The 13,876-nt window shown below is 32.3% G+C and overlaps 2 protein-coding genes, 1 long non-coding RNA gene and 1 pseudogene across 3 annotated transcripts; 3 read left to right on the forward strand and 1 right to left on the reverse strand.

Annotated features, from left to right (window-relative positions):
* The first annotated feature begins 248 nt into the window (after positions 1–248).
* On the forward strand, positions 249–1,131 carry LOC105117458 (uncharacterized). The gene is made up of 3 exons (XR_840751.1): positions 249–298; positions 389–455; positions 800–1,131. It is a non-coding gene; the product is annotated as an uncharacterized LOC105117458 (long non-coding RNA).
* Positions 1,132–1,493: 362 nt separating this feature from the next.
* On the forward strand, positions 1,494–6,773 carry LOC105117465 (uncharacterized). The gene is made up of 4 exons (XM_011015127.1): positions 1,494–1,599; positions 5,597–5,703; positions 5,813–5,956; positions 6,525–6,773. The coding sequence occupies exons 1-4, from the start codon at positions 1,494–1,496 to the stop codon at positions 6,771–6,773; spliced, it is 606 nt and encodes a 201-aa protein (XP_011013429.1).
* Positions 6,774–7,178: 405 nt separating this feature from the next.
* Positions 7,179–9,094, reverse strand: LOC105117459 (cytochrome P450 CYP736A12-like). The gene is made up of 2 exons (XM_011015120.1): positions 8,119–9,094; positions 7,179–8,006 (listed from the first exon to the last, which is right to left on the reverse strand). Exons 1-2 carry the CDS (start codon positions 8,983–8,985, stop codon positions 7,392–7,394), a joined length of 1,482 nt encoding a protein of 493 aa, XP_011013422.1. The 5' UTR covers positions 8,986–9,094; the 3' UTR covers positions 7,179–7,391.
* A 1,591-nt stretch (positions 9,095–10,685) lies between these two features.
* Positions 10,686–12,776, forward strand: LOC105117466 (pentatricopeptide repeat-containing protein At4g39620, chloroplastic-like; annotated as a pseudogene).
* Positions 12,777–13,876: the final 1,100 nt, after the last annotated feature.

Raw genomic sequence — 13,876 nt, forward strand, 5'->3', positions numbered from 1 at the left:
TTCCATGCTGAATTTTGCTAGAAATGCTAATTTTATGATTCGATATTTTCTACTTGTATGCAAGATCTCTCCGTAGGTTAAGTGATTTGTCATGTAAAATCTTCCTTCCTCCTATCCTTTTCAAATGGGATTGTGCTAATTTCATCGACTTCCATTTCTATAATGTTTTTGGCTTTGACAACATTTATTTCTAATCTACTTAGCAGGTGTTTAGTACATGGCTAAGCCATTTGCCAATAAAGAAAAATCTACTGGAAGTCAAAATTGCACATGATCTGCTGTGTTCAATAGTTGAGATGTAAGCCATAAGATATTTATTTTACCATATGAAACTGGTGTAACTATAATTGTCAGAATCAGCTGTTTGATGCATTTTTTATTCTCTCAGATCAGAGGACGAACTTCTTCGCCAAGATTTTGCTTATCTTCCCAAAATCATCGCCGTTTTTGCAGAGGTAATTTCTCTCTCTGACCTGTTGTGGGTAATACTCATAATACAATTTTCACTTTCTGGAAGTAGTTTCCTATGAGATCCAGTCATATATAATATATGTGACCATAATCCCAGCCTTAAAAAAAATGGGCTTTAATAAAGGCCATGAAGGATCAGCCCAAATCTAGTAAAACACCTTGCTTAGAAAAGGGAGCATGTATTAAAATACAATTCTACCAGACTAGGTACCAAAAGAGTCCTTACATACTCATCAAAATACATACAATATGGTTTTCAATCGTCGTCAAGTTTCTGCAAGTTCAGAAAAGGAAATGGTAATTTCTGCTGTTAATGCTTTCCTTGCAGATACTATGGGCTGATGATGAAACTTTAGCAACAGAGGAAACCGTCTACCGAGTGATTAAACAGTTGAGGGAGTTTAAGAGCAGGTTGCCATCAAACATCTGGTCATCTATCCTGTCAACCTTGGAACCCTCTCGTCAGAATGTTTTGCAACTTTCATTATCATCTTAGTTCTCACTATTTCTGGTAATCATGGAGTCCCTTGAGATTGAGCAAGGATTTGTCATGGATACTACTGTTTGAGCCGTATTAAACGATATAAAGCATTTGTTTATTGGAACATTCTTTTCTGTTAAATCTTCTCTTCCTTATTCTCGCTACAAACGAGTTTTTTAGTGGAAGGAAGGTGATTTTTTCTTATAAATAATGGGAAATAAAGTCGGCAATTAAACAGATAGTAACAAATAACAATAATTTAAGTCAATCTCATTGAAATCTGCAACATATGCTGTCAAAAAGATTATTAGTTGGTTCAGGATTCCGAAGCTACCTAGGTTTTAGATCTTGTATAACTAAGTGTTCCTCTCATGTTACAAGTCTCACGGTTCTATCCTTGTCTGTCACTAGATCATCTCAATCTCCCCAGTCTCTGTTTTTGTTTCAACTACTATTGGTTAGACTTTAGAGATATGGAAGTTTTTGGTGATTTGCATTTCCATCTTACTCCACTCGACACAGTTAACCAGGAGATGCTTCCATGACATGTGACAGGATCGGCATTGAGGTTGAAGCCTCTTTCATGCCTCCAATACTTGACGAAGAGGATCTCAAAGGATACAAATCACAACTTGTTGATCACTACTGTAAAATTAACACACATAAACAAAAACATCAATGAATTTTTTTTTTTCAGTATATTGCAATAACCTTAAACAATAGAATTTTTCATACCTGCATCCATCAGTATATACCAAGAAAATTTCAATAGAAAAATTAAAAATTAAAAAAAGTCAAATAAGACGATGATGTATAACTTTTATAGATGGCATTACCAATAGAAATAATATAATTGTAAAGTACATCCGTAAATATGCTGATAACAAAATTTCATCGATATATACTAAGAAAATTATAGAGGGTATTATAGTAGGATTCAAAAAATACAAATTATACGGTGATGTGGCATTTTTACCGATAGAGTTATTGATGATGCTTTCACAACAAAATGTTTAATAATTTTAAAAAAAATAATTTCATTTAACAAATATAATTTCAAGTTTATAAATATTGAGTTTATAAATTAATAATAAAAATAATTTTATTTGACAAATATAATTTCAAGTTTATAAATATTGAGGCTGCAAGAACAATAATATCATCTTTTATGTCATTGATAAAAATTTCATTGTTTCAATAAAACCAGGTTTCCAAACATCCCAAATGGAAACTGCAGATTGATGCATGGTTTTCAAGGTTCAAAGGTTAGTATTAACTTATATATTTTTATATTAATTTGGTTAGTTTATTAAATTTACTGAGATTTTTTTTATAAATTTTTTTTTCAAAGGAAAATTTGAATGGGAAAGAGCTAATAATAACGTTATTATAAGGGTTTGGGAGAATCACGTTACAATTAGTTAAGATCAAATTCAGGATAAAAAATTTTTATTCCAAATGTTAAAATTTTATTTTTTATTTTCTAACAGATAATTAATTTATATCATATAGGTTATGTGATTTTTTATAAGAGACATAAAAGAAAGCCGAAATATATACGAAAAAAAAGAGCTTCCAAGCTGAAATGACACGGCATTTTAAAAGGATTTTAGAATGTTGTGCATTTTAGAGGTTGTATGGGTGTAATACATTCATTATGTGATGTCTGCACTTTTCATATGACAATCATAGTCCGATGTAGAAAATCAAAACCAGCATGTTCATGGCTTCTTTACCACAAACACCGGTCATTCTGTTATGTTTGTTTTACATGTGAAGTGGATTGTAGGATTTTTATTTACTACATCCAGTTTTTTATTAGTTTTTTTATAAATATATTTAACTGACAATATTTTTATCTTATAGGCTATGATTCTTGGACGTTGATTAATACTAGAAAGTGTATTTTTATCAAGGTTTTACATCATCATATTGCATTTAAAGTATCATTAAATTCCCTAACTTAAGCATGATTTATAATAAAAGTCTGATAATATAAGATATCTTTAATTTATGGTAAATACTCATTTCAAATGCATGCATGCTTCACAATTCAAAGGATTGATTGATTGATTGATTTACATAACTATTGAAATTCAGAAGATAAAGAAAAAGTTAAGCTTAGATAAGAGATACTGGTTCAATTCAAACTAGAATACTATTCAGTTATTTGATCATAACTGGAGCTATAGAACTTGGATTTAGATTTGATTTATATGAATGAAAAGTAAAGACATAGACCTAAAACTTTCATGAGAGTCCAATATTCAAAACGATTGTTTTCAAGTTCAAATTATAGCAACAGATAAAAAGTCGAAAGCTATCTTGAAGCCCAGACACTATTTAGTATTCAGCTCATATCTCGAGTTCTAAAAGTCCAAATGAGCTTATTCTTTTGTTGTTGGAAAGCTGAGATGAATGCCTAAAACTTTTATGAGGACTATCTATTCGAATTCTGATGTAGCAATGATGTTTTGTTCAGACAATAAGATAAGTATTGTCACTAAGTCAAGAGGTGGCCACCTACTTAATCAATAGCTTCAAATTTTAGCCTATAAAATAAGGCATTTACCATACATTTAGATATCTTGGTTTTCAGATCAAGATCATTTCCTTACTTGCTTTCTTTCTTTTTAGTTTTAATATTCTAATTTTATTTCATGTTATAGTTTCATTAATATCTTGTTTATGTCTTTTATTTACTTTACTATACTTATATAATTATATTCTCATCTTATTTATTTATGTTTCTCTTCTTTATAATATTTAGATGAGTTTAATACGTCAATGTGAAAAGGTTTCATTAATGGTGTTAGGATATGTATAATCTAAATTCAATATGGATTTCAATGCTTACATCCAAGAAAGTTTTTATTAACATGTCGTATCATTTTTATCTTATTAATTCTCAATATCTTAATTTTTAAATGGTTAATCTAGATTTATATAGTATAACACTTGGTATAATAAATGCTTAATCCTTCATAACCAACTATATGGTATAACTGACAATTTTTAAATGGTTAATCTAGATTTATATAGTATAACACTTGGTATAATAAATGTTTAATCCTTCATAACCAACTATATGGTATAACTGACACATGTGCAATAAAAGAAACTTGATTTGTTGTTAATAGAAGTTAACATCATAAATTCTTGACAATATTTAAAAGTATTGGTGTTAATAAAAATAACATAACTAATATAATCATGTTAATAATTTATAATGAGTTATTAATGACAAATCATCTGATTGAAACCTTCTTCATGTGTGGTTCCAGTTGAGTAATAAAAAAAAGTTGATATTATACTTATTTGAAATTTATTAGTGAATCCTCTAACCTTGACATTTATTCTTATCATTGTTTAATCCTCACATTAATCTTACATTTCAAAATTATCTTTAACTTATTATTATTATTATTATTATTATTATTATTATTATTATTATTAACTTCTAATTCGACTCTAGTTTTATAGGGTTATTTATTATTTTGATACTCCTAAACTTGAGAGAAGATATCAATCTTTTGCTCATGTCAGACGCAAACCAAGCTCGATAGAGTTTTTTGTTAAAATACATGTGCAGAGTGATGACCACCAAAAAAGTATCCAGAAGTTTATGGATAACCGAGCTTGGAACTTTGTGGTTTGTTGGTCTTTAATCATTTTTTTCTTAAGTTATTATTTTCTTGAGTTTGATGAATTTATTTTTTCTTTCTAGGGTACATATAACAACTAATTGAAAGAGAGATACAAGAAAGATCCTTTAACCCATCTGGATTTATAGTTGGAGGTAGGATCGTCTGATGGACCCAATAGAAATCAGGTATACAGACTCTCTAACACTATATTCGTTCACATTTTTTATTAAGATGGGTTATCTGAGCATGTACTTGTTAGTCTGACTCACTACTGATTATGAAGAACTCCGCTGATTGGTAATGATGATGAGATCACAAATAGGTGGTGTATATGCACCCTCTAATTGGTCTCATGATCTCAATGACAACCAGCCTCCTCATCCTTTACCTCCTCCAACACCACTTCTATTTTAGATTTATTGTATATGAAAGTACAAATATTTAAATTTATAATAAATATTTGATTTCTATATTATTTTAATTTATTTAGTTATTTTTCTCCTTTTGTTCAATAATTTTTTTAAAAAAATAAAATATTACTGACAATGTTACCGATGAAATAACTTTGTTGGTATATTCAAGAAAGAATTAGAAAAGAATTATTGTAAATGTCACTGTTATTGTTAACTCACTAATAGAATTATAAATGGTATTTTATCGATGATATGTTATATTTACTATGTCATCTATAAAAGTTATACATCATCGTTTTATTTGACTTTTTTTTAATTTTTAATTTTTTTATTGAAATTTTCTTGGTATATACTGATGGATATTAAATTTACCAATAGAGATATCAACGGAATGAAGTGTAAATTTTTTTGTCGTGCTTTATTTATTTGTAAATTCATCTATTTATTTATTACTGGTATATCATAAATTATCAATGCGAGTTTTTTTTATGGACTGTTTCTATCCATGAACTTGTCAGTAATATATGTACTGCTGAACCGTAAATGTAAATACCAATAGAAATTTTCATTGTCAAAATTGTTAGATTTGGTAGTGGACGTCGATTGTGAATGGAAAGAGGAAGATGTCTTCGTCGATCGTGATCTATTATTGAATGATGACCATCAAGATCAATTATCCGTGATATTATTGGTGATTTGAATATCCCTACCAGGGCATTCATGATTGACAAGATATTAACTTGTGCTTGGCAAATGGCTATGGATAATCTTTACTTGAGTCGTAAGGTTTTGTATATGAGGGTAAAATTGATGTCCCAGCGGGTTTTGAGTCTTCATATGATGATATTGGGGCTGAGTTGAACTTTGCGCCTGCTACTAAATCATCCATTGAGGCTTTGGAGGTTATTAAAGTTGAAGAAGGCTATGCTAAGCAGCCGTGTGCAGTTTGCTTCGAGGAACTCTTGAGTGGTAGTGAAGCAATTCTGTTGCATTGTTCCCATGTTTATCATTGTGGGTGCATTCGTAAATGGTTTAAAATGACTAATTGATTCATGAATGGTTATTTTTGTTCCCGTGTTTTTCCTGAACGATTAGGGTTTGTAATCTCTTACAAGTTTTAGAATTTATTAGTTCAAGAATGAGAGATCTTGAAGTTCAATCTGATTTGATTGAGCTTATGATCATTGATATCATTATGAGTCCAAACTCCAAACTGATTTGGATTTTTTATACACATAATTTTCTTAATATTTTTGTATAAAACTGATAGCTAGGCTTGCTTCAGCATATATCAGTACTTAGCAAAGAAAACGTCTGACGGTTTTGGAGGCCATAGTCACACCTAGTTGAGAAACGGCTAGATTTGCTTCTGATTTATTAACACTTGTTATGCATAAAGCAAACAATCATGCTGTGTCTATGAAGGGCATTCATGACTGACAAGATTTTAACTTGTGCTCGGCAAATGGCTATGGATAATCTTTACTTGAGTCGTAAGGTTTTGTATATGAGGGTAAAATTGATGTCCCAGCGGGTTTTGAGTCTTCATATGATGATATTGGGGCTGAGTTGAACTTTGCGCCTGCTACTAAATCATCCATTGAGGCTTTGGAGGTTATTAAAGTTGAAGAAGACTATGCTAAGCAGCCGTGTGCAGTTTGCTTCGAGGAACTCTTGAGTGGTAGTGAAGCAATTCTGTTGCATTGTTCCCATGTTTATCATTGTGGGTGCATTCGTAAATGGTTTAAAATGACTAATTGATTCATGAATGGTTATTTTTGTTCCCATGTTTTTCCTGAACGATTAGGGTTTGTAATCTCTTACAAGTTTTAGAATTTATTAGTTCAAGAATGAGAGATCTTGAAATTCAATCTGATTTGATTGAGCTTATGATCATTGATATCATTATGAGTCCAAACTCCAAACTGATTTGGATTTTTTATACACATAATTTTCTTAATATTTTTGTATAAAACTGATAGCTAGGCTTGCTTCAGCATATATCAGTACTTAGCAAAGAAAACGTCTGACGGTTTTGGAGGCCATAGTCACACCTAGTTGAGAAACGGCTAGATTTGCTTCTGATTTATTAACACTTGTTATGCATAAAGCAAACAATCATGCTGTGTCTATGAATCACTAGTGCTACGTATAAACAAAGTCGTAAAGTCTAACGGTGCTTTTATATACGTTCTTCTTCCATCGGTCGGACAGAGAATTGCTAATCTAGTTTTCCAAAAGAAATGGCATCATACCTCATTTATTTTCTCTTAAAAAGATGGTAAGATCTATGAACAAGAAAGCACACAGAATCCCTGAAGGATCAATTTAGCAGGGAACGTTATTTTGATCTAAAACAAGACACTGACACTTTTAGTTTCATTTGTTAAGGCGATATGTAGGAATAGCTACTAGATGCTTGGACCTGCACATTACGAGACCGAACTCTTCAGTCATGTCCACTTCAGATGGCAATATTCCATTTGGAAGTTCCCAATCAAAGCAATGCACCAGCTGCGCAAGCACCAGTCGCACCACAGTTAGCCCCAGTTGCATTCCAGGGCAGCTTCTGCGGCCAGTGCCAAATGGAATAAGCTGGAAGTTTCGGCCCCGAACATCTATGTCACTGCCAACAAACCTCTCTGGGTAAAACTTTTCTGCATCGGTCCAAGCTTTTGGGTCTCGACCAATGGCCCATACATTGATTATAACATGTGATTTCTTTGGTATGTGGAAGCCGTTCACAATGCAGTCCTCCATGGCCTCATGAGGGATCATCAAAGGACCCGCTGGATGGAGCCGCAAGGTTTCCTTCACAACCATGTCTAGGTACTCCAACCTCTCCAAGTCTGATTCTTCTACCATCCTTTGCTTTCCAACTGCTTCTTCTAATTCTTTTTGCAGTTTCTTCATAACCCGTGGATTTTTTATCAGTTCTGAGAATGCCCAGTCAATCACAGTTGCTGAAGTGTCCATTGAACCCGCAAGCATGTCCTGCAAAATGTCATGTGCAGGAGCATAATGATATTTAGATTAGTAATGCTACCTTTATCGCCTAGTTAATTCAACTCTTTCATTAAGATTAAAACATAAAATTTTCATTTACCAGCATTATGGCTTTCATACAGCCTTGATCAACAAGGTGCTCGTTTTCTTCGGATTTCATGAAACTTAGCATGACATCAACAAAGTCCTTGTTTTTGCCCTTCTCCTGGTATTGGGCATGCTCATCAATAATCTTGTTAAGATACACATCTAACACTTTGGAAATAGCCTTCATGCGTTTTGTCAGTCCCTGGAGATCAAGAGCTGCGATTTGAGGAATGTAATCTCCCAAGTGTGGAGCTGCTGATAAATGCATGACCTCTTGCATCACAGATTTGAATCCCCTCTCATCAAGATCCTCATCTAAATATTTCTTCCCAAACACCATTCTACAGCTCATGTCAGCATTGAGGGACGAAACCTTAGCACTCAGATCGACAGCAACACGTTCCCGTGCAGCTTCTTGAATGTACTTAATCAACAGATCAAGTTCTTCCATTCTCGTTGACTTGAAAGATGTAATTTTCAAGCTACTAAGCAACTCTATTGTGCACATCTTACGCATGTTGCGCCAGTACGGGCCGTATTGTGCAAAAGTCATGCCTTTTTGTCCATAAGAGAAGTACCTTGCAGCCTCGTGAGGTGGTCTACCAGCAAAAACAAGGTCATGGGTCTTAAGAAATAATTCGGCAGCTTCAGGCGAAGAGACAACAATGGTTGGCACCAGGCCTAACCGCAAATGCATGATGGGGCCATATTTTTGAGCAAGCTGATGAAGAGCTCGATGAGGAAACTTCCCTAACATATGAAGACTTCCAAAAATTGGAAACCCTCTTGGACCAGGCGGTAGTCTCTTATTCTTGGTGCTTAACCATTGGAGCAGAAAGATAAGTGCAACAAAGGCTAGAGAAGTCCAAATCCAAGCCATGGATGTGATTCTATAGCTTGCTGTTCTTGAAGTGTATAAAATCTCTACCCTTTTATTTACTTGGATATTGTGACTTATGAATCGAAAGCCTGAAGGAAAAACAAACAGGAGAGGTAAGTTCAACGTTGTTGTTGTTTACTGTTTTGATCCTACTTTGACTTGTGTAATTAAGATCGATCGTGACATACAATAAAAAGTTACGTTGTTGTTGTTGTTGTTCGTTGTTTTGATCGAACTTAATTTGACTTGTGTCATTAAGATCGATCGTGACATACAATAAAAACACAAAAGCATGATTTGCTTAATTCAGGTTTGATTGTTAAATGTTTTGTTATTGTTTATAATTTATATCAAATTATTAAATTACTTGATACTATTAAATCCAATCAAATTCATAATTCAAGTATTACATATTTCTTGTTTTTTTATAAATAAGATTGTCGTCTAAGCTTTTCGCTATAAAAGCACAAAAGCATGATTTGCTTAATTAAGTTTAATTGTGTCACCACTGATATTATATACTTGAGAGTTATTTTGAGAATCCTGCTGATTACTTTTTAAAATAAAATTTAAAAATATATTAAAATAATATTTTTTAAAATTTTTTAAATTTATTTTTAACATCAACATATTAAAATAATATATAAATATTAAAAATTTTATTTTAAATAACAAAATTAATTATTTAAAAAAAATAACTTCTAAAACGTAAAAACAGTAGAAGGTGCAAGACGCCATTCCACCGCTGGGCCGTTGCCTTGGGTGCTGTCTAAGCTTTTCTTTCTTTCTTTTTATGTGTGCTCAAAAATTTTCTGACCGCACATAACATAACACGTGTTAATAATTGAGTGATATACTAATATTTCTTTATTAATAAAATATGTTCTATCAGCGTTGTAAAAAGAATTCTTGCGACAAAATAAATTGACATCAACGCATTCCCGGCAACTGCCACCGCTTCATCCGTATTTGTTTGCTCAGATTCGTGATCAACTTTAACCAAAAAAAACCGTTTGCATCCGAGCCCCTGATCTCTCTTAAATTTCATATGATTCCCTTTTTCTCTACGAAAACGGAAAAACTCTCCTCTTATGCTGATATGATAACACTTTGGTGCAGATATACCCACCCGCCTCTTACAAAACCAAGAAAAATGCTATCAGCACACTCTCTACAGCTCTCAACACTTCATTCTTCTTCATTTACCCATGACTGTTCTCAAATTATTTTATTTTATTTTTTCATTTAAAATTAAAAAAATCACGTTTTTAAATCATTTTAATATACCAATATAAAAAAATACGTTTTTAAATCATTTTGATACACCAATATAAAAAAAATTAAAAAATATAACAACTTCGAAACTTCGAACACTAATATCTTGCATTTCAACCGAATCCAAAAAGAAACCAGTTTAAACTGACGAGGAATCGGAGGCCCAGGAGCAAGTTCGGTTGATATTGAGGAGTTTCAGTGATATACAACCTTGGTGAAGACACATGATAAGTGTGTTAAACTCACGAGGACTGAGCACTGCCTTATGCTGTTTGAAGACCTTGGCAAGACTGACGAGTGGCTTCAATGCCTTGCGGTTTTTGTGCCTTTGGACTCTTTGTATTGAATCTTTATGTGTTTTTAGGTTGTGGGTACTTGATGCTAATGAGATTTTGTTTTAACTTCTTGTCTTGTTCATCTATTATATGGGTTTGGTTCACATTTTGCCTTAGTAGTCGTTGGATAAGTAAAGAAGTGGTTTTTAACTGGAAGTTTTTCTTTTCTTGGTCTAGTTTCTTTGCTTTTTAAACCACAGTCATTATCAAGCTGTAATTGAAGATTGGAAATTTCCATGTCATGTGAATGTAATTATACTTTGTGTTATCATTTTTACCTAAAATAGTTAAAATTTACGACATTGTCCCTGGAATGCTTGTTTTTCTAATATGATGATCTCATTGTCAAAAAAGATTCATTCACAATTGAATTTTACAAAGGACAAGATATATTTACATTTATTATTAATCAATAATTATAAGAATTAAATAATAGATGAAGTGATCAAGGTTTTTATATTTGGTGCAGCTTTTGATTAAAAAAATTTATAAATTTTTAAGTATTGAATATACATGCAGATTTGTTGATAAGTTCTATCCTTAAAATTTTTCTAATCAAGAAAAAATTTATTTGAGATTCTAATTATAGTATTATAAATTTGATGTATCTAATCATCTAGAGTTTAAGAATTTTCTATCAATTATTGAATTATGCTAAGGATTGGTAAAAACTAGAAAATCATCAATTTATCCATTATCTAACAAATTGATTCGGTATATTATGACAACTATTGAATGAGTTTTTTTGCAATGAAAATTGTTAAAATAAAAATTCATAATCAGATGGAGGATAATTTTTTATAGATTATTTGATTATTTATATAAAAAAATTATAGAAAGATTCATGATAGATATTATAATCGATAATTTATATTCTATGAAAAAATAACGAGCATAATTAAAATAAATATGTAAGAATCTTTTTTTATTATTATTTTTTTGTTATTTTACTTTATTTAAAAATTTATCAAACATAAATAATATTTTGTTTTGGCTAATGTTTTTCATAAACTTTGTATATTTATTTTTTATAGGTATGAAGACCAATAAAATTAAAATAATGAATGTATCATAAAGATACAATTTATTTTATAATTTTGATTCTATTTGGTATTGCTATCACCCTCTTCCCGCGTACAAAGATTGTTTTATATTTATAGTAAGTTATTTGCACAAAATTAAATCATGCAGTCTTTTGTGTTTACAACTTATGCATCGTAGATTAGAAGAAAAAAATTATATATCTTGTTACATTAGTTTTGAGTCGGTAAATTATCCTAGCTCCGCCACCGACTAAAGCTCTTGTGTACTTTGGGAAGATGAAAGGCATTGAATGGTGCCAACCCAATGTTGTGACTTATAATATTTCAAGCTCGAAATATAATTCAAGTTAATGCTTTATTTAAAGATCTTGATGTTGTTTCGCCTGATATATACACATGTAATTGTGTGATGGATGCATGTGGGGAAAATGGGATTATCTGAGAAATGGAATATGTACTTTCTCGCATGAAAAGTTATCAATGTAAGCTTGACATTATTACTTTTAATTTGCTGATTGATTCATATGGGAAGAAGCAATATTTGAGAAGATGGAACAAGTGTTTAGGAGTTTGCTAGGTCCAAGGAAAACCAACTTCGCCTGCATTCAATTCTATGATAGTAAATTATGGGAAGGCGCGGCTGAAAGATAAAGCAGAGAGTGTTTTCAAGAAGATCTAATATGAGATGCACACCGGGCTTCATTACATACGAGAGTCTCATCATGGTGTATGGAATCTGTGACTGTTTCTAATGCCAGAGATATATTTGATAATATGATTGAATCAGGTAAGGAGATCAAAGTTTCCTCCGTAGTTGTCATGCTTAACGTTTACTGTATGAATGGTTTGCACATGGAAGCACATATACTTCTTGAAAATGCACATGGTGTAGGGTTGCTTCCAAATTCATCGACATATAAACATCCTTACAGGGAATACACAAAAGCTAACATGAAGGAGCTTGTGCAAAAGTTGCTAAAGCATATGGATAAAGATGGCATCATCCGTAATAAGAAGTCCTCCTTGGATGCTTTCGGAGCTTCCAATTCTTCAGTGGCAAGTCCGGATTCTGCCATTCCTCTCAAGGGTTCAAGCAGTGCACATAACGATGCCATGAATTTGGCAGAATGATTGGTAGTTTGTTTCATGATTTTTTCTGGTCTTTTCCAGCCCGGAAGGATTTTGTAAAGTTCATATCACAATGGAACAGTTGGCTAATTTAGTCCCTGATTGGTAGACTGCTGAAATGATTTTGACAGCACACAGCATGGTATGTATTCTGTTGTCCTTTTAGCCTCCTGATCATAGTCTTGCTGTTCTTCTTGCTTTGTTTCTTGAAAATCAACATCCTTCACTATATTTACTTTTATTTTCAAATTCAGTATGCCTCAAGATATCTTGAATGTACTACTTGCTGCACCAGCTTTTTGGGTGTATCTTCTCTGTCTGCATTTCAACTTAGGTTTACAGATATTCGGCATCAGCGATCCTAATAAAGCACGGTTGTAGTACTTTAACTGCAAGTGTAAAACTAGTCACATTCTTTATGGATAAAGAAAATTATCCTTGTCGCCAAACCTAAGCGGTTGTGTCAGCAGCTTAACCAGCTTTTTTTTCTTTGTTTCAGTGATAAGATTGCTTGTTGGCTTAAACGTGACATTCTAGCTATGGACCTGACCAATTTACATGCAAGATTTAATGCTGCTTCTCCTTCCTTTTGCTACCTAAAAAACCAAGCCAGATAAATCATATTTCAGCAAATTTCTGTGGCTGGAATGGTTCTGGTGTTTTGATTAGTATATTCATAATGTAGATAAGTAAAAATCCAGTAGCAATCATATCCTTTCCTGCTTGATTTTTTTTTGGTTGTTTTGTTTTCTTCTAGCAGCCCAGATGCATAGAACAAATTTCTTTTTTCCTCCTTTTCAAATAATTTTGAACATGCTCTAAAATTCATTGTTTGCTGAAGGCTTATATGCATTTCAAAGTATTTTTGGTACACTGCAAGCTAATATGCTTGCTTTTTTGACCCAAAATAGAGAATTTTAGAAGTAGAATTCCTTAGGATGTCGCAGGCATCTCCCCCCCAGCACGCTAAATTATACAACACTTGACGTGATAAAGGCGAGCCCTCCTGAGATCCTTGATGTAACTTTCTGTGCTACTTTCTCACTTTAACACATGAGGTAGCTTGGGGCTACAAGGGGAGGGGAAGAAAGGGGAAAACGGCTGTCAAGC

The sequence above is a fragment of the Populus euphratica genome, unplaced genomic scaffold, assembly GCF_000495115.2.
Source record: "Populus euphratica unplaced genomic scaffold, PopEup_1.0 scaffold1366.1, whole genome shotgun sequence".
NCBI lineage: Eukaryota > Viridiplantae > Streptophyta > Magnoliopsida > Malpighiales > Salicaceae > Populus > Populus euphratica.

What these genes read in the sequence shown, in the direction of transcription:
- LOC105117465 (XM_011015127.1), top strand. Translation starts at nt 1,494, where the DNA reads ATGACATGTGACAGGATCGGCATTGAGGTTGAAGCCTCTTTCATGCCT. An exon ending in ACAACTTGTTGATCACTACT is followed by an intron (nt 1,600 to 5,596) that starts GTAAAATTAACA and finishes CAAAATTGTTAG; the next exon opens with ATTTGGTAGTGGACGTCGAT. An exon ending in ATGCTAAGCAGCCGTGTGCA is followed by an intron (nt 5,957 to 6,524) that starts GTTTGCTTCGAG and finishes TTTGTATATGAG; the next exon opens with GGTAAAATTGATGTCCCAGC.
- LOC105117459 (XM_011015120.1), bottom strand. Translation starts at nt 8,985, where the DNA reads ATGGCTTGGATTTGGACTTCTCTAGCCTTTGTTGCACTTATCTTTCTG. An exon ending in GTATGAAAGCCATAATGCTG is followed by an intron (nt 8,007 to 8,118) that starts GTAAATGAAAAT and finishes GACATTTTGCAG; the next exon opens with GACATGCTTGCGGGTTCAAT.